Here is a 25,116-nt window from a genome sequence, read left to right on the forward strand (position 1 = left end):
AATAATTTTGTTAAATTTTTATGAGTTAGATTTCTATTAGATGTGCCGACCTAGTTAGGATGTCAGGTCTCTAGTCGCTGTATCGTCCCAATCTTTATTAAAAAAAAGATTTCTATCGGATAAGTTAAAATTTTAACATACTGCTAATTTACCATCCATATTTACTCAAATTTCACCTATTTTGTAGATGTTCAAGTATTTTAGATAGATTGATCCAATATTATAAAGACAAAAATCAACATTTTAAACTGTTAAGAGAGTCGATATTGCTCTAAGCCTTTTTTTATCAAGTAAATCTGAACACTCAATATGAAATTGGTTAGACAATCTTTAAACTATTTTGCAGTTCTCTCCAATGTTTTTTAGCTCACAAGTTTTTTCTATTATTTTGGTAATGTATTTACCTGCCATATATTAAGAATGCTTCCATTTTGTAAAATTGGTAAACTTTTGCAATATTCTTTTAAATAACAAGTCACCAACCACATAGATACACTATATATAGATAGGACTACCATACCTTAAAAAAACAAACATTCAAAACCAACATGAATGTCAAAATAGAAAGCACAAAAATCATCAAGCCAATTCTTGAATCTCCTCATGAATTTCCAGCTTCTATTCCCTTAAGTGTCTTTGATAAGGTCACTTATAACACCCATATGGCTGTAATTTATGCTTATCGCCCTCCCACCCCTCCAAATGAAACCATTCAACTTGCCCTCCAAACAGCTTTATCTGAATATAGAGAATGGGCTGGAAGATTAGGCCAAAATGACAATGGAGATGCCCTCATTCTTCTTAATGGCCAAGGGGTCAAGTTCGTCGAAGCAACCGCGGATATTAAGCTTGATCAACTTATGCCCTTGAAGCCATCTCCGGTCTTGCTTAGCCTGCACCCTAGTTTGAAAGATGTGGAGGAGATTGCTCAAGTTCAGCTCACAAGGTTCACTTGTGGCTCACTTGTGGTTGGTTTCACTTCCAATCATTTAGTTGCTGACGGTCATTCCACTAGTAATTTCTTGGTTGCTTGGGGTAAAGCTAGTCGCGGACTCAAGATTGATCCACTTCCAATTCATGATGGTACTATTTTTACTCCTCGAGAACCTCCCGTTTTCGAGTTTGATCATAGAGGAGTAGAGTTTAAGAGCAAAAATTTGGTGAATGATAATGTGTTTGAGGATGATATTGTTGTCCATAAAGTTCATTTCACAAGGGACTTTATTTCGAAGTTGAAAGCAAGAGCTTCGGCATCATTAAATAACAAATCTTATAGCACTTTCGAAAGTGTGGTTGCTCACCTATGGCGAAAGATAACGAAGGCTCGTGGACTCGGAGGGCTCGAGAAAACGCATGTGAGAATTTCAGCGAATGGTAGAATGAGGATGAATCCAAAGGTACCTAATGAGTACTTTGGAAATTTGGTGTTATGGGCATTTCCTACCGCTAGGGTTAAAGATCTTGTTTGTGAACCGGTGTCGTATGCAGCTAAGCTCATTCATGATGCGGTTACTAATGTGAATGATAGCTATTTCAAATCGTTCATTGACTTTGCTACTCATAAAGTAGAGGAGGAAGATCTTGTTCCGACAACCGAGATGAATAAGTCGGTTTTATGCCCTAATTTAGAAGTTGATAGTTGGTTAAGGTTTCCATTTTATGAGTTGGATTTTGGAGGAGGAAGCCCTTATGTGTTTATGCCATCTTATTTTCCAATTGAGGGAATGATGTTTCTTACTCCTTCATTCATTGGAGATGGAAGCATTGATGCATTTGTGCCTCTTTTCCATGACAACTTAACTATGTTTAAGCACATTGTTTATGTGCTTGATTAGAGTTCTGGAATTTTGTTTTCTTTTTAATAATGTGTATTTCAATTAATAAATATGAATTTTCAATTAATAAATATCCATTTTCAGCAAAAGCATATTCATATAAAAAAAACCACTGTGTTCACATGGATCACTTGAATTACATTTGTTGTTTATTATCTTTTCATTTGTAATGTTTTCTGATTTAATAAGAGCAGAAATGATAGATTTTATATGTAGACCACTACCTCTGCATTGTTGCAAAAAGAAATGACTCAGATCCCAAGATTCGGAAGAGTTTAGTTGATGAAGATTGGATTCGAGATGTTTCTCTACGAATTTGGAGTTTCAAGAAGTATATGTTTCATATATTCGTATTATTAGTACCTGTAATGGTTTGTTTTGATCTTTGTAGTCATTTTCTTACCTATATGAATTCTATATTGGACATAGCCTTGTATAAGGTTTTATTCCTTACTTTTCTTGTTGTACTTGCAATTTTTATATCAATGAAATGATATACTCATTTTCATTAACAAAAAAAATTGATACGTAGAATTTGACCATTCATCTAGACTTAAATTTAGGCTTATTAAATCTAAGTCTTAATATGTTTAAAATCTCTACCCTAAGATTCTAATAAGTTTAGATGTAACCGTGAATGATAAATTATTTAAGGTCCAAGTGAACATTACTCTTAGGAGAAAACATGGACATAAATGACATGGTGTTACAGTGTCGCCCAGCAGGATCAACATCTATGTTGCACCGATACAGAAACTGATAAGGACTTGGACATGGAAACCAATACCAAAAACGTTATTTCTAACTCATAATTTTCATTAAATAACCTTCAAACAAAAACAGACACAGATACAAAAAGGACACTAACACAGACACGAAATACACGGAGACGCTATTAAAGTGTCCATGCAACATATATCTAACATAATAATACACATATATAGACATAAAACCGACCCCCTAAGCCGAACACCACAATGATGCTTTAATACATATGACCTAAATAAAATAAGCATCTTTTGTTGAAAACATTATGTAAAAACTACAGGATGAGACACAACAGGAATTAAATCCAAATCATTATCTCTTTTAACAGCAATCCCATAAGCCTCATTCATGTGTAGATCTTCATGTTTCATTCCACCTGGTAATTTCCAATCAAAATGGTAGAGCAAATTCGCAAGAGGAAGCTCAACATTAACAATGCCAAAGTTCATTCCAGGACAAATTCTTCTTCCACCACCAAATGGTATAAACTCAAAGTTAACTCCTTTATAATCAATTTTACCATCACTGAATCTTTCAGGAATGAATTCCTCAGCTTGTTCCCAATATTTAGGATCTCTTCCTATTGTCCATGCGTTTATAAGTACATTTGTATTTGTCGGAATCTTATATCCATTGATCTCACATTTGTCTCGAGATTCTCTTGGAAGTAATAGTGGAAATGGAGGGTGTAATCTTAGAGATTCTTTTATAACTAGTTTCAAGTAAGTTAGTTGTTCAAGTCCTGATTCTTCTACATGTCCTTTTTTGTTAAAAACTTGTCTTACTTCTGTTTGTGCCTTTTTCATTATTCTTGGATTTTTTAGCAGTTCTGCCATTGCCCATTCCATTGTTGTAGATGAAGTTTCAATTCCAGCAACAAAAATATCCTGAAATGAAATAGTCATATAGTTATATTGATTTAAACATATAACAGAGGTAGAAAATATATTTCCTTTCTGTAATTCTGCAGAAGATCATATAGAAAATACTAGATATGTAATGAATGTGTGATTAGCATTGATTTCTGTCTGGGGAAGTGTAGATTTAAAACTAATATATGAAATGGTAAAATTTTGACTTTAATATTTTCCAAGCACCATCAATTTTATCTCTATCGCATAGAAAAGTTTGTCCATAAATTCAAATAATTCCATACATGTTTTAAGGTCATTTGTTGCTAATGATGTAGTAAATATTTTAGGTATATTTTTTGTGATTAACTTATACATTGCAGATTTACTTTTTGGCATTTTAATAAGTCATTTGTAAATATATTTGCAACTATATTTGCAACACAGTAAATATTTTACATAATTAATGTTTAGAAAATTTGTTTTTATTAAATAGCGAGTCAAATAACAGTAAACTAGTTTCTTCAAAATGTTCTGTCGGGTAGGTGTGAATCTTGAATTGGAAATGTTAGAGGCATAATTTTACCAGAGTAAATATGCACTCCTCTAAAGAGATAAGGACAAATTTGAACCTTATATTTTTTCTAAAGTATGAAAACATTGTCCAAAATATTTTTTACAAGTTTCTAAGAGTTTCTCAGTTTCCAAAAAAAAAAATATAGAACGTGAAACGCTCCAAAATTGAAGTTCCTGTGTGATAAATGTACATGCTTTTAATATGAGTTTGATGTTTACAGTTATTTTCAGGGATGAGTATTAATTCGGTTCAGTTTGGTTATTAACCGATGATCGACCAAAAGGAATCAAATAAGCTTAATAATTAAATATAACCAAACTAAATTTTATCGGTTCAGTTTGGTTATTAACCGATGATCGACCAAATTTTATTCTAATAAGTAAAAAAATTAAAATAAATATATAATAAAAATAAATATAAAGAAAAAATACTAATAGTATATTAGTATTAAATAACTATGTAAATATAAAAATATTATCTTAAAAAATTAAAAAATTTGTTTACTTTGTTTTTAACAAAAGTAAGCATTACTTTGTTTTTAACAAAAGTAAGCATTACTTTGTTTTTTCCACGAATTTTGACAAAGTAAGCTCATCCAATGATGAGTAAAACAAAGTAAAGCTTACTTTGTCAAAAACAAAGTAAGCATAGAAGACACCTAAATATTATATATGCATAAAAATATATATATATATAATTATATTATATAGATAGTTTGGTTTGTTTTTCTATTATACCGATTTTTTTAAATAACCGAATCGAACCGATAATTAAATTATTTTATTTTCAAACTCGAACTGAATCAAACTAAATGAATAATTGAACCAAATTATAATTTCAATTCGGTTTTGATTCGGTTATAAATTATTGGTCAATTTTGCTAGTCCATAGTTATTTTTGTTTATCTTAGGTAGGAGTCTAATGTATGATATTATAATTAAGCTCACTACACAACATCCAAAAACCAAACAACAAAAAGGTGATTATAAGACGGTAAATCCTTACCAGGATGACTGCCTTGATGTTATCAATTGTGAGTGAGAATTCAAGATTTCCCTCATCCTGAAGTTTCAACAGAACATCAACTAGATCTTCATCTTCATCTTCACCAATAACCATTCCTTTTCTTGCTCTATGATCCTTGATTATAGCTTCAAGTATCTTATCTGCCTGCTCATGAATCCTCTCCATCTTACCTTTCAATCCCCCAATCTTCCGCAATACCTTAAACGCCGGAAAAAGATCCGCCAAACTAAACCCAGCAGCTACCTCCATAATCTCCTTCACATAAGGAAAAAACACTTCATGTTCTTTCCTTACCTTACCAAAAGCAGCTCTTGAAATCACAGAAAACATGTATTTATGCAACATCTTACTGAAATTAACCCCACTTCCTTCACTACCTGAAACCAATCTCAAAATGTTCATCATCTCTTCTTCTCGGATTGACCTGAAAGATTGAACTCTTTTTACACTCAGAAGCTCCAAAATGCAAATCTTCCTCAGTTGTCTCCAGTAATCTCCATAAGGTGCATAAACAAGATCAGTTGATCCGTAAGAAATTATATCAGCAGCGAGACTAAAAGGTCGATTGGTGAAGGTGAGATCATGCGTTTTGAGAACTTGTTTAGCAGTTTCAGGAGAAGAAATTACAATGGTGTTAACTTGTCCGAGTTGAAGATGCATAAGAGGTCCATGTTTCATGGAAAGGTTATGCAGGCTTCGGTGTGGTAAACAGCCAATGATATTGTGAATGTTTCCTAAAATGGGTATCTTCCATGGCCCTGGAGGAAGGTGTTTTGATTTTCTGGTGGTGATGATAGTGGTGATCAGAGCCAGGAAGACAAGGAAGATTGAAGAAAGAAGTGGGAAAGAAGGGAATTGGGAATCCATTTCTTCTGTGGTTAATTTATGGGTTTGATTATGCAGATTTATATAGTGGTGGAATCAAGATTATGTTGAAGATAGGTAGAATTTTAAATAAGGCAAGTCATTATCTTGTAGGGCAAGAGATGAAGTAGACATGGCCGGACACTAATTAATTGGACTCATTCCGGTTTTGAATCTAAACACCAAATTGTATAAAATAAGTTCAAAATTGAAAATTATTTTGTTCTTGTAAATATGTTGTATATCTACTCTAAATGTGTCATTTTTCCCGAAATTGTATTTAACTTTGTTGAATGGGATGGGATTGATGGTATATTACAAGAAGAATACTAATGTATAAATTTGCTCTCGCCTTGGGAGTGGGTAGACTTATCCTTACCTAAACTTTTATTTACCAAAAAAAATTGCACTCATTTATTTTTGGCAATGTTATCAAACTCAGACGGCCGGTTCCCCTGGAAACCGGTAAAGAGTTCAATCCGAGCTTCAGTGGTTCGATGGAGAGTTAAAAAAAAATTGGTGTGAATCGGGGTTGAACCAGTAATCGGAGGTCGAACCGGTGCAACCCCAGTTTTCTGCGGTTTTATTAAAAAAATTAAACTAAAATTAGGATTTTTTAAAATTGAAATCGTCATTCATAAAAATAAATTTTAGCAAAAGGAGGCCGGTCTAAAGTACCTTATTTTGGTGAGGCATTCGCGTCGCCCATGTCGTGCGGGTGCACCCCTAGCCCAATGGTGCTTCGACTGCAACCTCTTCGCGTACGAGACTATTTCCCCCAAGTAATTGGTTAAAGTCTTGTAAATGTCATTTACTTATAAAATAGTTAATATTCTCATTTATTTCCTACATGGGATGAGAATGTTTAATTTCCTTTTATATTCTTTCGAACCATTTCAATTGGTTCATTTTGAGCATCAATTTCTCATTCATCACATGTCCGTTTGAGTTTATAATATATTATTAAAAAAATCCCATGACATAGAATACGTTGACATATTTGAAATTATTCTAAACTTCATTTATCTGTTATATATTTAACCCTCAAGTTGACAAAAACCAAAAGTTGTTTATAATTTGTTTGAATATATATAATTTATAAAAATAATTTTAAATAAATTATATATATTTAATATATATATTATTTATTTATTACGTCATCCAGTCCCATCAATCCAAACCATCTGGTCTGACCAAATGACTCGTGACCTAATTATAAATTTGATATCTAGTCTGGTTCTGATAACATTGGTTTTTGGGAATCACCAAATCACTCTTAATATATCACATAGTAAAAGTTAAAAAGTTTAACGTTTCTAAGTAAGATCAATTGTATCGCTACTTAAAAAACTTTAAATCAGTTGGTTTAACATGTTATTTGAGTATTACATCACACTTTTCAAATAAATTCAATAAAATTTAAGTAGTTTTATGAATTTTGGTAGGTTGTTCGTACTTGGGTTAGTAACATAGTAAACATTTTGGTAATTTTTCATAATTAACTTTTATATATATATATATATATATATATATATATATATATATATATATATATATATATATATATATAGTAGATTTGACATTGTTCTGACCAATAGAACATGTTGTAGGAGGAAAGTGCTCACAGAAAAAGATGATAATTATTTGTAAATACATAATAAAAAAAAGGGTAAATTCCAAAAAAAACCATGTGGTTTGATGTTGTTCCAAAAAAACCCTTGTGGTTTGTTATTACAAAAAAAAAGACTGTGGTTTGCGCCGTTACCCCGAAAAACAAAAATTGGCTTAACACCGTTAAAGTGCTGACGTGGCACAAGGGTAAAACGGGAAAATCGAAATTTTTTATTTTTTTATTTTTTCCCTCTTCTCTCTCCTCCTTCTTCTTCTCTCTCCTCCTTCATCTTCTTCCTTCTCGCTTCTTCTTCTCCTTCTTTCTTCTCTTCTTCTTCTTCTTCTTCTTCCTCCTTCTTTTTCTTCTTTTTTTTCTTTCTTTTGTTTAGAAAAAAATTCCCTTACTCGAAGAAATCTGGAATTTTCCAGAAATCTGGAAATTTTGCAGATTTCTGGAAATTTTCAGATTTCCGGACAAGATTCCTCGTATTTGAATTCCCTCGCCATTCCCGGCAACCACCTCAGTTGTTTCCCCATCTCTCTTTCATCTTCCTCCGCTCCTCCGTCCGCCGCCGCCGATTTCATCTTCTTCTTAATTCTAACACACAACACTGTGAAAATGAGTTGAAGTTCAATAGCCATTGGTGTAATTTACCCTAAAAAGATGAACCTCTAGCTAGATTCAATCCAACCACTGCAAAATGATGAAATGCCATGGCAACCCTTTTCAACAGAAATACAGCTAATGTATTGATTCAATCTCAGAAACCAGAAGAAGTAACACAACACAACACAACAACTTAACCCCAATTGAAAATTCAAACAGAAAATGTGAATTCGGAAACGAAACCCAATCAAGATCTCATTTTCAATCCTCAGATCAGACAATCAAAACAGAATCTGATTGAAAAAAGACTGAAACTAATTGTGTATTGACGAATAACCCATAAACTTATAGTGGTGATGGTGTGTGGTTCAATAGAGAGCAAATCTGAGGAGAGAGAAGCAGAGCATCCCTGCACTAATCTAGATATGGGGATAATAAAAAATAAAGGCCCAACCTTTATTTGACTATTGATTACTTCATAATGTTGAGGGCAAGCATGAAAAACGAAATTTAATCGTATTCAGCTGGAGTTTGAAGCTTCAGTGATGTTGGAAAGTTTCAAATACGAGGAATCTTGTCCGGAAATGTAAAAATTTCCAGAAATCTCTAAAATTTTCAGATTTCTTCAAGTAAGGGAATTTTTTTGTAAACAAAAGAAAGAAGAAGAAGAAGAAGGAGGAGGAGGAGGAGGGAAGGAAGAAGGAAGAAGGAAGAAGGAAGAAGGAGAAGAAGAAGGGAGAAGGAAGAAGATGAAGGAGGAGGGAGAAGAGGGAAAAAAATATAAAAAATAAAAAAAAAAATCAATTTTCTCATTTTACCCCTGTGCCACGTCAGCACTTTAACGGTGTTAAGCCAATTTCTGTTTTTCGGGTAACGGCGCAAACCACAGTCCTTTTTTTTTGTAATAACAAACCACAAGGGGTTTTTTGGAACAACATCAAACCACAGGGGTTTTTTTTTGAATTTACCCTAAAAAAATTAAAAGTGAGGAAAGGTTAAAGAGCTTTTTGAGGTAAAATTAGAGGTTTGAGTCACTTTAGAAGTTTTGACTAGTCAAACCTCTAATAGTGGTGTTTGATGAAAAGAGGGTTGAAATAGCTTATTGGATCCAAAAATCTAATTTTGAAAAAGCTCGTTTTAGGGGCTTTTTCAATTACGTTATTGCTTCATATCTTTTGATGGACTTTTTACCCCTAATTACTACCTTTTAACCCTCAAATAAAATATAGCCATAAAATAGCAATGTACTTATTTGTCAGCTATTAGCAATCAGTTAAATTTTACCAAACAAGTTTATACAATCAGCTAGTCAAATCAGCTAGTAAAAAAGATAATCAGTTATCAGCTAATGAAAAATAATATCCGAAGATGATGAAGGATTATTCGAATCCAAATCCTAATTTACCTTGAAACTTAAAAAAATGTTCCTAAAAAATCTCATGATGATGTTTTGGTGATAGAAATTCTAATTGAAAACTTCATGGATCGAAAGTGTTCGTTGACACGGGAAGTTCAGTGAACATCATTAACCGAAAAGCTTTTGAGGCTCTCTAACTTAATGTCAATCATTGTGTGCCTATGATGTCCCCGCTAGTGCCATCAAGGGACACACAATTCCTCTACTTAGTAGTATAAGAATGGTAGTTGCAATTAGAGATGGCATTACAAAAAGGCATACCAAGGTGAAATTTCGGTGGTCAATACTATTCCTCCTTACAACGATATTGTGGACAAGCCATTACTATCAGAATCTGTTAGAGCCATTTCCATTCACCATCTTGCTTAGCAAATTCCTATGAATGGGGTATGTCCATCTCTCAAGGAAATCAAGTGATTACCCAAGAACCATACATGGCTTTCTAAAACATGAAACTCGTGCTGATAGATCTAGTGGAGGAAGTAAGAGAAGCGGTCAATTCGTTAAAGACACTCTAGATGATATGGTTAGACGAAAGCAAATCAGTTCAAATCTTAGTAGAAGTACCAAAGTAGAAAAGGAAGCAATAGTTCATACATTAACGGAGCACATCACGACTTTCTATTAGTGCACAGCAGACATAGTGGTTGTTTCTTCCAACATCATGATGCATTCTTTAAACATCAATCATGAAGCTACTTCGTTTAAGTAGAAGAAATGAAACCATGGATCAGAGGTCGAAGGTAATTAAAGCTAAGGTTAAGAAGCTAAAGATTGCGGCCACATCGAGGCAGTGTACTACCCTAAGTGGATGGCCAATGTGTTTTGGTAAAGAAGGCTAATGTGAATGGAGGTTGTGTGTTGACTTCATACACCTTAACAAAGTCCAAAGGGTTATTACCCCCTCTTATATATCAGTATGCTCATTGATTCCACAGCTAGGTATGCAATATACTTTTTCCTAGATGATGCAGTCGGATACCAACAAAACCTAATGAACCTAGATGATATGATAAAAATGAGCTTCACTACACATGAAGGGACATACTATTAAAAGGTTATTCCCTTCGACCTCAAGAACACTGGAACAATATACCGACGGGTAGTGACTAAAATCTTCGAATGAGGCATCAAAGAAAAAATTGAGATTTATGTTGATGATATGATCACGAAAAGCATAACAGTAGAAGAGCATGCTTCGCATCTCAAAACAGTATTTGCCACTCAGGTTAAATCCAAAGAAGTGTACCTTCGGTGTGCCATCAGGAAAATTTCTAGGATTTGTGATTTCTTAGTATAAAATCGAGGAGAATCTATATATGGTCCAAGCCGTTATCAATATGGAACCACTGAAAAAGTGTAATGATGTATAGAAATTGACTGACAAAATGAATGCCCTTAATCGATTCATATCTCGTTCGAAAAAGAGGTGTATACCCTTCTACAAAAGCCTAAAAATAGCAAAAGATTTCAACTGGATGACTGAGTGCCAAACGTCGTTTAAGAAAATGAAACATTTCTTAGCTTTCTCACCTCTCCTAAGCAGGCTAGTGCCTAGTGAAACACTATATTGTACATCAACGTAGCTGACGAATCATTAGGCGTGGTTTTAATCCGAGAATAAGTCACCAAACAGTTTACAGTATACTATGTCAATAAATTCATGTGCGGTGTGGACTAGATACCAAAATTTGGAAAAATCGGTATAAAGAGTGGTTATTGGCGCCCAAAATTTCGGCATTACTTACAAAGCCATTCCATCACTGTGAGAACTGACACTCCATTAAGGAAAATTTTACCGAGACCACGAACTTTGGGGAGGATTGTCGAGTGGGCATTAAAATTAATAGAGTTTGATGTCACCTTCGAACCTCACAAAGAATTTAAAGCCCAAACACTCACAGGATTCTTAATTGAAATTCCAGATGATGAAGCAACAATCCTAGTCCTCAAGGACATATGGAAAATATATGTGGATGGAAGCTCCAATAAAGACGGATTAGGAATATGTGTATTTGCCAAAGGTCCCGATAGAGTCACATTAAAATATGCCGCCTTTCTCATTTTCTAGCATCAAGCAACGTGGCAGAATACGAGGAACTATTGCATGGCATTCGTATCTTGAACGTTATCGCACTAGATAGAAGCGTCCTAAAAAGTGACTCGAAACTAGTCGTCAGCCAATTAATAGATAACTACAAGGATGAAGATGCTTCCATGAAACAAGACCTTGCAATGGTCAAGCAACTCATGAATAAAGGAAAAAAAACGGATGGATGAAGCATCAAAATGTGAAGAATTCCGAGAGAAAAAAATGTGAAGCTAACCAATTAGCAAAAATGGCATCGACTTTGAACAAGTCTAGAATTTGTTCCTACCAAGTAAAAGTTATTCCACACCCCAGCATCCGAAAGACGAAAGTCTTGACTATCGACTTAATGAATAAGGTTTTACCCCCAATATACTCATATATTACTACAAGAACCTTAGGAGAGGACAAATCGGAGAAAGTAAAGATGATTTAGAAGTCTGGCCGATATTCAGTAGTTGACAACATACTTTATCGGAGGTCATTTTATCATCCTTGGTTAAAATATGTGGGGTTCAAGGAAGCAAAGTACATTTTACAAGAAATTTATGAAGGAATTTGCGATGCCTATGAAATGAAGGACGAACTGGCCAGGAAAGCTCATCTGCAAGGCTTTTATTGGTCGAAGATGGCTCGAGATGCCGTTGACTTTGTAAATGATCAACTTGTCAAAAATATGCACGGGTAATTAGATCTCTGGCTTCGGTCATGAGCATTATCCAACCAGTATGGCCCTTTACCACATAGGGAATTGACATAGTAAAAGCTTTTCCTACAACCATAAACTAGAAAAATATTTAATTATAGTTGTGGATCACTTTACCAAATGAGTTGAAGCTCAACCAGCCTCAGCCATCACTTCAACAGAAATAATAAATTTGTGGAAAAAATAATTTTATGCATGTTTGGTGTTCCTCACACTATCATCACCAAAAATGCCAAACAATTTGGCTATAATGCCTTTTGAACATATTGTAAAATGATACACATAAAGCTTCGGTTTACTTCTGTATCACACCTTCAGACTAATGGGATGACCGGGGTCATACATAAAGCTTCGATTTACTTCCCAAACTGTAACCGTCGGAACCACGTAGACCGAGAAAAAAAAAGGCTTTAATATCACACACATCCTTACCCCCATCTAATGCTGCAACTAGCGGAATCGCGGGTGTGGTTGTTGTGACCGTCACTGGCATCACCATTGACTAATCGTCACGCGGCCTTCTACTCACATTAAGAGCATACAACTCATACCTCATATAAAATACAAGGTACACAGTACCCAAAAGGTATTCACTCTATTCCATTTGCTCATCGGAGCGGGGTCGTCAATTCCCCACTCCTCTTTAACCACTTTTATATCTTATCTCAGGTACCTTGAAGATTCATAAAGCTCAGATCAAATTCTCTCTTATCACTGTTTTCCCCAAAAGCTACAAATTCTATCTTTTTCTAAAACCAATTTTCCAATTTTTAAGGAAATCAATTTTGCATTTACCAAATGTTACTTTTAGTTGGAAAAGCATGAGAAAAGTGTTTTTAAGGTCTGCGAAAGCAATGGTAAACACACACTTAGTTGTTGACATTTTAACATGTTGGAACAAAAAAATATTTAGACATAATTAATATTTAGAATATACAATTTTCCGATAATTAAATAATACTCGAATTTTCTGTTACATAGAGATAAAAAAAAATCTTATTTAGAAATATTATTGATAAATTTTTCTTATTTCATATATTAAAAAGTAAAGCTGTGCTTTTGCCTAACTTAGCTGAGTTCTTCTTGAAGAAACTCTCCTCTATTATTGATAGTTTCAAAGGTGAGTCCCTTGCCAGATCTTCCCCGAGTAGTGATATCCACATCGTGAGCTGGAGCAGGCCGAGAGAGGGGGTTGTGAAGCTGAATACTGATGGTTCCTGCCTCAGTAATGGTAAGATTGTTGCCGGAGGTGTTCTTAGGGATGCGGGAGGCGCCTGGCTTTCTGGGTTTACCCAGAATTTGGGTTTGGGTTCTTCCTTCTCTGCGGAGCTCTGGGGCATTCTCTCTGGGATCCAGCTGGCGATTAGGCTGGGTGTTAAGAGGCTTTCTGTGGAGTCAGATAACTTGGAGGCCATCAATATGATTTTGGGTAGTCATGCCATGGGTCTTCATAGCCGCAACCTTATTAAAGCTATTAAGAGGCTTAGCCCCTCATTTGATATCCTTGAGTTCAGCCACATTTTCCAGGAGCAGAACCGTGTTGCAGATCACTTGGCGGCGGCAGGCCATGAGGGGGTGTTAGGTGTTTCTACCCTTACCGTTCCCCCTATCGCTCTTTCTCCTCTTCTTTTAGAGGATAGGATTGGGGTTAGCTTTCCTAGGCTAATCCCGGTGTAGTTGCTTGTTTGCTTTGCTTTCCTTTCATTTTCTACCAAAAAAAATAATAGGGATAAATTTGAATACTTAAAATGTTTTTTATTTAAATATAGAATCCCATTCAACGAAGTTACATACATATATTATTAAGTTGGAAGAAAATTTTTTGTAAGAGTAAACTTGATCTATAAATTCCACGAAGTTACATATACTATTGAGTTGGACTTGAAATTTTTACAATAGTCACTTTCGTAAAAACCACAAGTCGAAACCATTCATTGAATTCAACATGCTAACGTACGGCAGGTGTGAATTATATACATGTTATTTGAATTTTAGGTTGTTTTATATTTTGATATAATACTTTGTCAAAAGTAAAAAATAGAAAAAGTTACATGTGATTTGTGATAATTTATAAATCACAATCACATGTTATTTACACAGTTGCGTTCACATGGACCCTGATTACCACGTAAATTTTACCATTCACCGTTAGATCTAGGCGGATTAAATATAAGCCTTTGGATGTTTTGAATCTCCACCTTAGGCTTATATTTAATCCGCCTAGATCTAACGGTGAATGGCCAAATTTACGTGGTCATCACGGTCCATGTGAACGCCACTGTGTTTAAACATTAGACATTTAAGACATGTTTTTTTATTAATAAAATGTAATATTTTAAATTACACTGTTATATTCCGATGATAATTATTAATGTATTTTTATTTTTTTTTAAAGTACATTTATATATCGAAAAAGTACAGTTCCTTCAAAACACAGTCCCTCCTAAATCGAAACCATAAATTATATTGTGGGTATTTCACGTTTTTGTTATTAATTTGACATTTTATGATGTTTAAGTTCATTTTATATTGTTGCAATTTGATTTGGGAACTATGTTTATATATATATATTAATAGAATAAAATATGTAAAGGGTAGTTTAAGTTTATATCTTAGATTAGTAAGGATAATATAGTCTTTTACCTTTCCTATTTATCTGCTGTATGTATAAGCAGTCAGATTAGGGGTTTTACATACACTTTTCTTCTTTATCTTTTCTCTTGTAGCAGACTTCTTCATCTCAATAGTTGAATATCAATTCCCTCACAATTCTTCTGAATTGTAGTTTGTTATGGTATCAGAGCACTTCTGTGCATCATCGTTCATATCAATTTCTTCTTATTTCATCTTGTTTCTTTCCTATAATCAGATCTCATTATTTTTCATTTTATTTTGATCGTGTTCCGATTAAGATCTCACTTCTTCGTTGATTTCATATATCTTCTTTCATCTTGTTTTTTTTTTTTTGCTGAATCTTTCATGACAACAACTCAAGATCCACCTGTTTCTGGACATTCAAGCATCATAACATATGCCTCTCGGAATCCTTCAAGTTACTTTTATCTTCATGCAGCAGAAAATCCAGGTTTGGTGTTAGTTGCACAATTACTTGATGGAACTAATTTCCACTCCTGGAGTCGAGAATTTCGCCATGCATTGCGAGCCAAGAACAAATTGATTTTCATCAATACTACCTTTGCGATTACAGCCATCAATGGTGAGAATAGAGCTGCCTAGGAAAGATGTAATACTATGATCTTTTCATGGATCTGCAGGTCAGTGATTCCTTCTATTGCTAATAGCATACAGTGGTTAGACAATTGTGCTGATGCTTGGGACAATTTGCAAAAACGTTTTTCTCACGGAGATTCTATTAAGATTTCTGAATTACAAGAACAACTTTATAGTTTTACCCAAGGATCTTTAACAATCACTGACTATTACACTAGGCAAATGACTTTATGGGAGGAATTAATCAATTATAGGCCATTGTTTGTTTGTACTTGTAATCCGTCTTGCAAGTGCTCGGCTCTTTTACTCAAAGCTAAGTCTTATCAAGAGGAGGATTATGTCATTAATTTTTTAAGAGGCCTCGATTCTGAGTATTCAGCAGCTAGGTCTCAAATCTTCTTGATGAAGCCTCTTCCTGATATAACGATAACTTTATCTTTAGTTTTGCAATAAGAACGTCAAAACCAAAGTAGTTCTATACAGATTGAATCTTCTATTAATTTAGCCAAGACTCAGCATTATGATAATAAGAGCAAGAAGAAATGCAGTCACTGTGACAAACCAGGGCACACTATAGACCAGTGCTACCGCAAGCATGGTTTTCCTCCTTCCTTCAAGTTCACCAAGAGCAAGAAAGAAAATGTGACTGGTAATGTGGTTGCTGATAATCAATTGCAAGATGTTGCTGCTGTTTCTGGTGCTACCAATACTTCTGAACATAATTCATATATGGATACAAGTGGAATAGGCATAACTTTATCCAAGGCACAATATTCTCGCTTGTTGGGGCTTTTGGATACACCTGATTCTTCTCAGCATTCCATAGGTCATGTTGTTGGTAATGTGATCACAGGTACTTCTATACCCTCTGTTTCTTTTTTTAGTAATTGTCTTGTTGATACTCAATTTGTGCTTATTATTAATAGTAGTTTGACAGATGATAAGTTGAATGTTGATAATGATAATTGGATTTTAGATAGTGGGGCAACTGATCACATTGTCACCAATTTATCTTATTTTAGTTCTTGTGTTGATGTTAATAATATCATTGTTCGATTGCCTAATGACCAGCAAATTCATGTTACTAAAATAGGGACTGTTCTTGTTAATTCTAAACTTTCCTTACAAAATGTTTTCTATATTCCTAGTTTTAAGTTCAACATTATTTCCGTAAGTAGGTTGTCTCAACATAGTAATGCTAAATGTGTCTTTGATGCTGGTTTGTGTCTGATCCAGGACATTCATCGACGACAGATGATTGGTTCAGCTAAACTCTGCAACGGCCTCTATTTGCATCCTCACGAGAAAACTTCTTCTACTTTTATGCATTCTGTTTCAAATGTATCTCATATACATGTTCCAAATATTTCTTTAAATTCTGCTAAGCCTAAACCTTTTTCTGTAAAAGAATTGTGGCATTATAGACTAGGGCATTTTCCTTTATCCAAACTTGGCCTTATAGACAGTTTACCTATTTTCATTTTGAATAATAAGAATGATCGTGTTGATTGTACAATATGTCCTTTGGCTAAAATGAAGCGTTCTTCTTTTCCTATTAGTGCTACTATAACTATTTCCTTATTTGAGTTGGTTCATTTGACATTTGGGGTCCTTTTAATACTACTTCTAATGCTGGCTATCGGTATTTTTTTACTGTAATAGATGATTACAGTCGTTATACTTGGATTTTTCTTCTTAAGCATAAGTCTGAGGCACCCAAATGTATAGAGGGTTTTTACCAATATGTAAAGGTTCATTTTGACATATGTATTAAAACTATTAGAAGTGACAATGCACCTGAATTTCAACTAGTTGATTTCTGTACAAATAAAGGAATTCTTCATCAATTTTCTTGTCCGTATACTCCTCAACAAAATAGTTTGGTTGAGAGGAAGCATCAACATTTATTAAATGTTGCTAGAGCTTTGCATTTTCAATCTTCATTGCCTCTTACTTTTTGGGCTGATTGTATTTTGCATGCCGCATACTTAATTAACTTGAGTCTTACTCATGTGTTAGCTAATACTACACCTTATCATGTTTTGTATGGGAAAGATCCTGATTATAGTAACCTTAGGGTATTTGGTAGCTTAATGTTTATAGCTAATCTCAAAAGCGGGAGAACAAAGTTTGATCCCAGGGCTATTCCTTGTATTTTTATGGGATATAAACCTCAGGTTAAAGGCTATAAGGTTTATAATCTCGACACTCACTCATATACTGTGTCTAGAGATGTGAAGTTTGTTGAACATATATTTCCTTATCAATCAGAAGTCTTAATGCAATCTTTAGAGAATATGCAGGGTTTAACTACTGATTTTTTGAGAAGTATTTTCTCTGCTGATTATAGTTTTCCTGCACTTAATACCAATATTGTTCCTAGTCAATCTAGTCAGGTCATTCCTGTTCATGTTGATATTATGGATGAGACCGGTATAGGTTTGCCACTTGAGGATGATGCTAGTGAACAAATTGTTAATCAGCATAATGTAGAGGATCATGTTGACCCTGAAGTACAACCACCTGAACAAATTACTCCTGTTGTGATTGAGAGAAGGTCAACTAGGACTAGAACTCAACCTAGTTATTTAGTTGATTATCATTGCAATCAATTAAGTATGTCTAATTGTAGTGATTCTTCTAGTGTTCATTATCCAATTAAGTATCCCATTCATGATGTTTTAGGGTATTCTAAATTGTCTTCTGAGCACAAACATTATGTTATGAACATAAGCATTCTTAGAGAACCCAGTTCTTATAAGGAAGCTATTAAACATGCATGTTGGATTGAGGCTATTAAAGCTGAACTTACAGCTTTAGAAGCTAATCATAAATGGAAATTAACTCCTTTGCCACCTGGTAAAGTAGCTATAGGTCGTAGATGGATTTTTAAAGTAAAACTTAGAAGTGATGGAACACTTGAATGGTATAAAGCTAGGCTAGTTGCAAAAGGGTACACTCAAGTTGAAGGCATTGATTTTCTGGACACTTTCTCCCATGTAGTCAAGCTTAGTACTGTTAGGTTGATTTTAGCACTTGCGGTCATTAACAGATGGCCTCTTTTTCAATGTGATGTTAGCAATGCATTAATGCATGGTGAATTAAATGAATAGGTATACATGTTACCTCTTGAAGGGTTACATTTGTCATCTCCTAATCTTGTTTGTAAATTAACCAGATCTCTTTATGGTTTGAAACAAGCAAGTAGACAATGGTTCTCTAGGTTGTCAGATTTTCTATATAAATTTGGTTACAAACAGTGTGAATCTGATCATTCCCTCTTCATTAAACATCAAGGTATTGCTATTACGGTTTTATTAGTTTATGTAGATGATATAATACTAACTGGCAATGATAGTGTTGAGATACAAAATATAAAATGTTTGTTGGATGCAGAATTTAAAATCAAAGACTTAGGTACTTTGAAGTATTTCTTGGGTTTGGAAATTGCTAGAACTAGTGCATGTTTGAGTATAACACAAAGGAAGTATGCATTGGAGCTACTGGAAGATGCTGGGGTGTTGGCCGTAAAACCTGCTGCAACACCTATAGAGTCAACACTCAGACTTTCTCAGACAAAAGGCATTCCTTTGACAGACCCTACTATCTATAGAAGAATGATAGGCAGACTGGTGTATTTGACTAACACCAGACCTGACATCGTCAACACTTTAAGCCAATATTTGGCAGCTCCTACTACAATACATCTTCGGGTAGCAAGAAGAGTTTTAGCTTACATCAAAGGGGATCCAGGGAAAGGGTTGTTTTATTCAGCCAACTCTGTGTGTTTTTGGGTGATTCTTTGATTTCATGGAAGAGTAAAAAGCAACAAACTGTTTCAAGATCGTCAACTGAAGCAGATTATCGATCAATGGCTTCCCTTTCTGCAGAGATTCAGTGGTTTCATTATATTTTACAAGCTTTACAGATTAATCATAAGTTACCAGTACCTCTATTTTGTGATAATTTATCAGCCATCTATCTCACTAACAACTCCACATTTCATGAGAGGACAACGCATATAGAGCTAGACTGTCACTTTGTCAGGGAAAAGCACAAACAAGGTCTGGTTCATCCATTGGTAGTGACTACACTCAATCAAGTAGCAGATATATTGACAAAGGACTTGCCGACAAAATTGTTTCATTATTTCTTAAACAAGCTTGGAGTTTTGAGTATTTGCACTCCAGCTTGAAGGTGGGTAATAGAATAAAATATGTAAAGGCTAGTTTAAGTTTATATCTTAGATTAGTAGGATAATATAGTCTTTTACCTTTCCTATTTATCTGTTGTATATATAAGCAGTCAGATTAGGGGTTTTACATACGCTTTTCTTCTTTATCTTTTCTCTTGTAGCAAACTTCTTCATCTCAATAGTTGAATATCAATTCCCTCACAATTCTTCTGAATTGTAGTTTGTGTTAGGGAAAACCCCGCAGCGGAACGAAATATTTAATTTGGGTAAATAAATTGACAACAAAATAAAAGAAGAACAATAAAGTAAATGACACAAGGATTTACGTGGTTCGGCGGTGTGCCTAGTCCACGGGCGAAGGAGACCGAAAATTATTCCACTAGAGAGACAAAAGTGGTACAAAAGAATGGAGAAAATAACACTCAAAACCCTTAACCCCAATACACCCAAAACCTCACAATTCTCTCTTGGAGAATATCACTCAAAACTAGCAATCTAATATCAATTGCTAGAATGCACAAACCTATGCCAATGCATGGTATTTATAAGAAAATTTTGAGATGTGAATGGAAGAAATCAAAGTCAAAAATTACATGTGAACAAAGGGAAAAAGACTAATGTGAACTTTGACAAAATTGTATGGCTTGTGTTCAAAATTCAACACAATTTAATTTGAATGTTGAAATTCAAATCACATTCATACAAATCTCCACCTTGATTTGAAATTTCACCAAAGGTCTTCCTTCGCCGTAATGCCCTTTCGGGCTAGCTCACTTATTGCTAATACCAATCAAGTTCAAGCAATGCTTGAACTTAGTCGTTGGAAGAGGCTTCGTCATCATTTCGGCTGGATTATCTGCAGTACCAATTTTACTAACTGTAATATTTCCTTCAGAAATAACATCTCGAATAAAATGGTACTTCACATCAATGTGTTTCGTTCTTTCATGAAACATCCGATCCTTCGTCAAATATATAGCACTCTGGCTATCACAGTGAACGATAATCTTCTGCAAATTTGAACTGAGCTCACCAACTAAGCCTCGTAGCCAAATAGCTTCTTTTACAGCTTCAACTACAGCCATATATTCTGCTTCTGTAGTGGACAATGCAACTGTAGGCTGTAAAGTAGCTTTCCAACTGATGGCACTGCTACCAAGAGTAAACACATAACCTGTAATGGATCTTCTTCTGTCAAGATCACCTGCATAGTCTGAATCAACATAACCTGCCACCATATTCTCACTCCTTCCAAATTTTAAACAAGCATTAGTAGTACCCCTTAAATATCTCAGAATCCATTTCACAGCATTCCAATGATCTTTACCAGGATTAGACATATATCTACTGACTACACTGACTGCATGTGAAATGTCAGGACGAGTACAAACCATCGCGTACATGATACTACCAACCGCACTAGAGTAAGGTACATGTGACATATATTCAATATCCTTTTTGGACTGTGGACACATATCAGCAGAAAGTCTGAAATGAGCAGCAAGTGGAGTACTTACAGGTTTAGTATTTTTCATGCCAAATCGCTCCAACACTTTTTCAACAAAACTTCTCTGAGTTAAACAAAGTGTTCCTGCAGCTCTATCTCTATAGATCTCCATACCAAGAATCTTCTTGGCACCTCCCAAATCTTTCATCTCGAATTCACTGCTCAGCTCTGCTTTCAATCTGTTGATATCAGACATATCCTTGGCAGCAATAAGCATATCATCAACATAGAGTAACAAATAAACAAATGAGCCATTTGGAAGTTTTGTGGAATAAACACAACTATCATATTGGCTCCTAAAATAACCATGCCTAATCATAAAGGAATCAAACCGCTTATACCACTGTCGAGGAGACTGCTTTAACCCATATAGTGATTTCTGCAACAAGCAAACATGGTCTTCTTTGCCTTCGATTTCAAAACCTTCAGGTTGTTGCATATAGATTTTCTCCTCAAGTTCTCCATGTAAGAAGGCAGTTTTGACATCGAGTTGTTCCAACTCCAAATCATTTATAGCAACCAATGCAAGCAAAACACGAATAGAGCTATGTTTAACAACAGGAGAGAAAACATCATTAAAATCAACTCCTTGTACCTGACTATAGCCCTTAGCTACCAATCGTGCCTTGTATCGAGCATCTTCAACGCCCGGAATGCCATCTTTTCGTTTGAAGACCCATTTACAACCGACAATCTTCTTGTTCTTTGGCGGTTTCACCAATTCCCACATTTTATTTTTGTGAAGAGATTCCACCTCCTCTTGCATGGCTATCAGCCATTTTCCAGAATCTTCACCGGATATGGCTTCTGAATATGTTGAAGGATCGCCAACTCCTTCAGTCTCTTGTGCAGCAACACATGCAAAAGTGACATAATCTGCTAACCTTAGAGGTTGTTTTCTTTCTCTTTCTGGCCTGCTTCTAGCAACTGGATGCTCCTCTTCAATAGCTGTAGATTCTTATACTTCGGCAGACTCCGTCAATTGTTCATTCAATGGAGAGAATGAATTCTCCACCTCAACTTGAACCTCCACCTGCTTATCAGAATTCTGTATCTTGGTGTTAGAAGTGACTGAAGACTCCTTTGGATGAAGCATGACAGATTCATTAAATACAACATTTCTACTGATTACAGATTTTGGTGACTTGGGATCAAGAAGCCAAACTTTATATCCCTTTACACAAGGAGGATAGCCGAGAAAAATGCCCTTTTTAGATCTGGGCTCCAACTTTCCATCATTCACATGAACATAAACAGGACATCCAAAAATCCTCAAATCAGAATAATCAGCGGGTTTTCCAGACCATACCTCTTCAGGAGTTTTACAATTAATTGAAGCAGACGGAGAACGATTCACTAAATGACAAGCTGTTAAAGCTGCTTCAGCCCAAAAGTCTTGAGATAAGCCAGAATTTGATAACATACAACGAACCTTTTCTAACAGAGTTCTGTTCATCCGCTCAGCTACACCATTTTGTTGTGGTGTTCCTGGAACTGTGAGATGTCTGGAGATGCCCATATTTTTACAAAATGTGTTGAATTCATCATTGCAAAATTCTAGACCATTATCAGTGCGGAGACGCTTGATCTTCTTACCAGTTTGGTTTTCCACCAAGGCCTTCCATTGCTTGAAAGTGGCAAAGGCATCATTTTTCTGCTTCAAGAAATAAGCCCAAACCTTCCTGGAGTAATCATCAATGAAGGTAAGCATATATCGAGCACCACCTTTTGAAGGAACACGTGCAGGCCCCCATAGATCGGAATGGATATAATCCAAAGTGCATTTTGTTTGGTGAACACCAGTGTTGAAACTGACTCGTTTGTGTTTGCCAAAAATGCAATGCTCACAAAACTCCAACTTGGACGTATGTTGACCACAAAGGAGACCTCGTTGACTTAACATGGACAAGCCTTTCTCACTCATGTGGCCGAGCCTCATGTGCCACAATTTGGTAATGTCTGACTCCGGCATGGAAGAGGAAACTGCAGCAACACCCGTGGCTGTTGAACCTTGTAACACGTGCAATCTTCCAACTTTTCTGGCTTTCATTACGACTAGAGCACCTTTCAAAACCTTCAAGACTCCATCTCCACCAGAAAATCTGCAATTATTGTCATCTAAAGCAGATAAAGAGATAAGGTTTTTCTTCATGTCAGGAACATACCGTACATTTGTCAAGGTTCTGACAACGCCATCATGCATTTTGATTTTGACGGTACCAATACCAACAACTTTACAAGGAGAATCATTTCCCATTAACACAACTCCTCTGTTTACTGATTCATAAGAGGAGAACCAATCTCTGTGAACGCAAATGTGAAATGAGCAAGCAGAGTCAAGGATCCACCCTTGTCCAGATCTAGCACCATCGTCGGACACGGCATAGACTTCGCAATCTACTTCATCTTCAGCAACACTGGCGTCGGCATGATTGTCTTCTTTATGAACCTTTTCTTTATTTTTCTTCTGTAGCTTGAAACATTCAGCTTTGATGTGCCCTTTCTTTTTACAGTAATTGCATGTTACATTACTGTATCTAGATTTTGATTTTGATCTCGATCCATTGTTGTTGTTGCTGCTACTGGGATCTTTTGTAGAAGATCTCCCTCTAACAACCAGACTTTCTGCAAGGCCATTTCTATCACCAGAAAGCTCTTTGTCTATCAGATCTTTTGAAAATAGACACCCTTTAATCTCATCTACAGTTAGAGTGCTTTTACTGTAGATCATGGTCTCCCGGAAATTTTTGAAAGACGGCGGTAAAGATCGTAACAACATAAGAGCTTTATCTTCTTCTTCATATTTAATATCTAAATTTTCCAGATCCAGCAAAATGGAACTAAAATTATCAAGGTGTGACTTTAGGGATGTACCTTCCACCATATTGAGCATGTGAAGACGATGTTTCACAACAAGCTTGTTGGTGAGGTTTTTGGACATGTAGAGAGACTCAAGTTTCTCCCATAAGCCTTTAGGAGTCTTCTCATGGATGACTTCACGCAGAACCTCGTTTGACAAGCATAACTGAATGGCAGCTAGAGCTTTCTCCTCCATTTCTTGTTTCTTCTCCTTTGTTACCGTGGGAGGTAACTCGTCTGCTAACACCTTGCTCAATCCGTTCTGTGTCAAAATAGCTTTCATCTTGACTTGCCATAAGGCAAAGCTGATAGTACGATCATACTTCTCGATATCAAATTTTATTGTCGCCATAGTAGATCCCAAAATAAATATTAATTGGCTCTGATACCAATTTGTTAGGGAAAACCCCGCAGCGGAACGAAATATTTAATTTGGGTAAATAAATTGACAACAAAATAAAAGAAGAACAATAAAGTAAATGACACAAGGATTTACGTGGTTCGGCGGTGTGCCTAGTCCACGGGCGAAGGAGACCGAAAATTATTCCACTAGAGAGACAAAAGTGGTACAAAAGAATGGAGAAAATAACACTCAAAACCCTTAACCCCAATACACCCAAAACCTCACAATTCTCTCTTGGAGAATATCACTCAAAACTAGCAATCTAATATCAATTGCTAGAATGCACAAACCTATGCCAATGCATGGTATTTATAAGAAAATTTTGAGATGTGAATGGAAGAAATCAAAGTCAAAAATTACATGTGAACAAAGGGAAAAAGACTAATGTGAACTTTGACAAAATTGTATGGCTTGTGTTCAAAATTCAACACAATTTAATTTGAATGTTGAAATTCAAATCACATTCATACAGTTTGTTATATATAAATGAAATTTTTTAAGATAAAAATGTTTATGGTTGTTTCTTGAATTTAATAGTGTAATTTAAAATATTGTATTTTGTTAATAAAA

At 35.1% G+C, this 25,116-nt stretch overlaps 2 protein-coding genes across 2 annotated transcripts; one reads left to right on the forward strand and one right to left on the reverse strand.

Moving 5' to 3' along the window:
* The first annotated feature begins 548 nt into the window (after positions 1 to 548).
* LOC136213498 (agmatine hydroxycinnamoyltransferase 1-like) lies at positions 549 to 1,835 on the forward strand. Its single transcript, XM_066002830.1, has one exon. It carries the CDS (start codon positions 549 to 551, stop codon positions 1,833 to 1,835), a length of 1,287 nt encoding a protein of 428 aa, XP_065858902.1.
* Positions 1,836 to 2,866: 1,031 nt separating this feature from the next.
* On the reverse strand, positions 2,867 to 5,924 carry LOC136219097 (desmethyl-deoxy-podophyllotoxin synthase-like). The gene is made up of 2 exons (XM_066006342.1): positions 5,037 to 5,924; positions 2,867 to 3,490 (listed from the first exon to the last, which is right to left on the reverse strand). Exons 1-2 carry the CDS (start codon positions 5,922 to 5,924, stop codon positions 2,867 to 2,869), a joined length of 1,512 nt encoding a protein of 503 aa, XP_065862414.1.
* Between the last annotated feature and the right edge of the window lie 19,192 nt (positions 5,925 to 25,116).

This window comes from Euphorbia lathyris, chromosome 1, assembly GCF_963576675.1.
Source record: "Euphorbia lathyris chromosome 1, ddEupLath1.1, whole genome shotgun sequence".
Taxonomy (NCBI): Eukaryota; Viridiplantae; Streptophyta; class Magnoliopsida; order Malpighiales; family Euphorbiaceae; genus Euphorbia; species Euphorbia lathyris.

What these genes read in the sequence shown, in the direction of transcription:
- LOC136213498 (XM_066002830.1), top strand. Translation starts at nt 549, where the DNA reads ATGAATGTCAAAATAGAAAGCACAAAAATCATCAAGCCAATTCTTGAA.
- LOC136219097 (XM_066006342.1), bottom strand. Translation starts at nt 5,924, where the DNA reads ATGGATTCCCAATTCCCTTCTTTCCCACTTCTTTCTTCAATCTTCCTT. An exon ending in ACATCAAGGCAGTCATCCTG is followed by an intron (nt 3,491 to 5,036) that starts GTAAGGATTTAC and finishes ATTTCATTTCAG; the next exon opens with GATATTTTTGTTGCTGGAAT.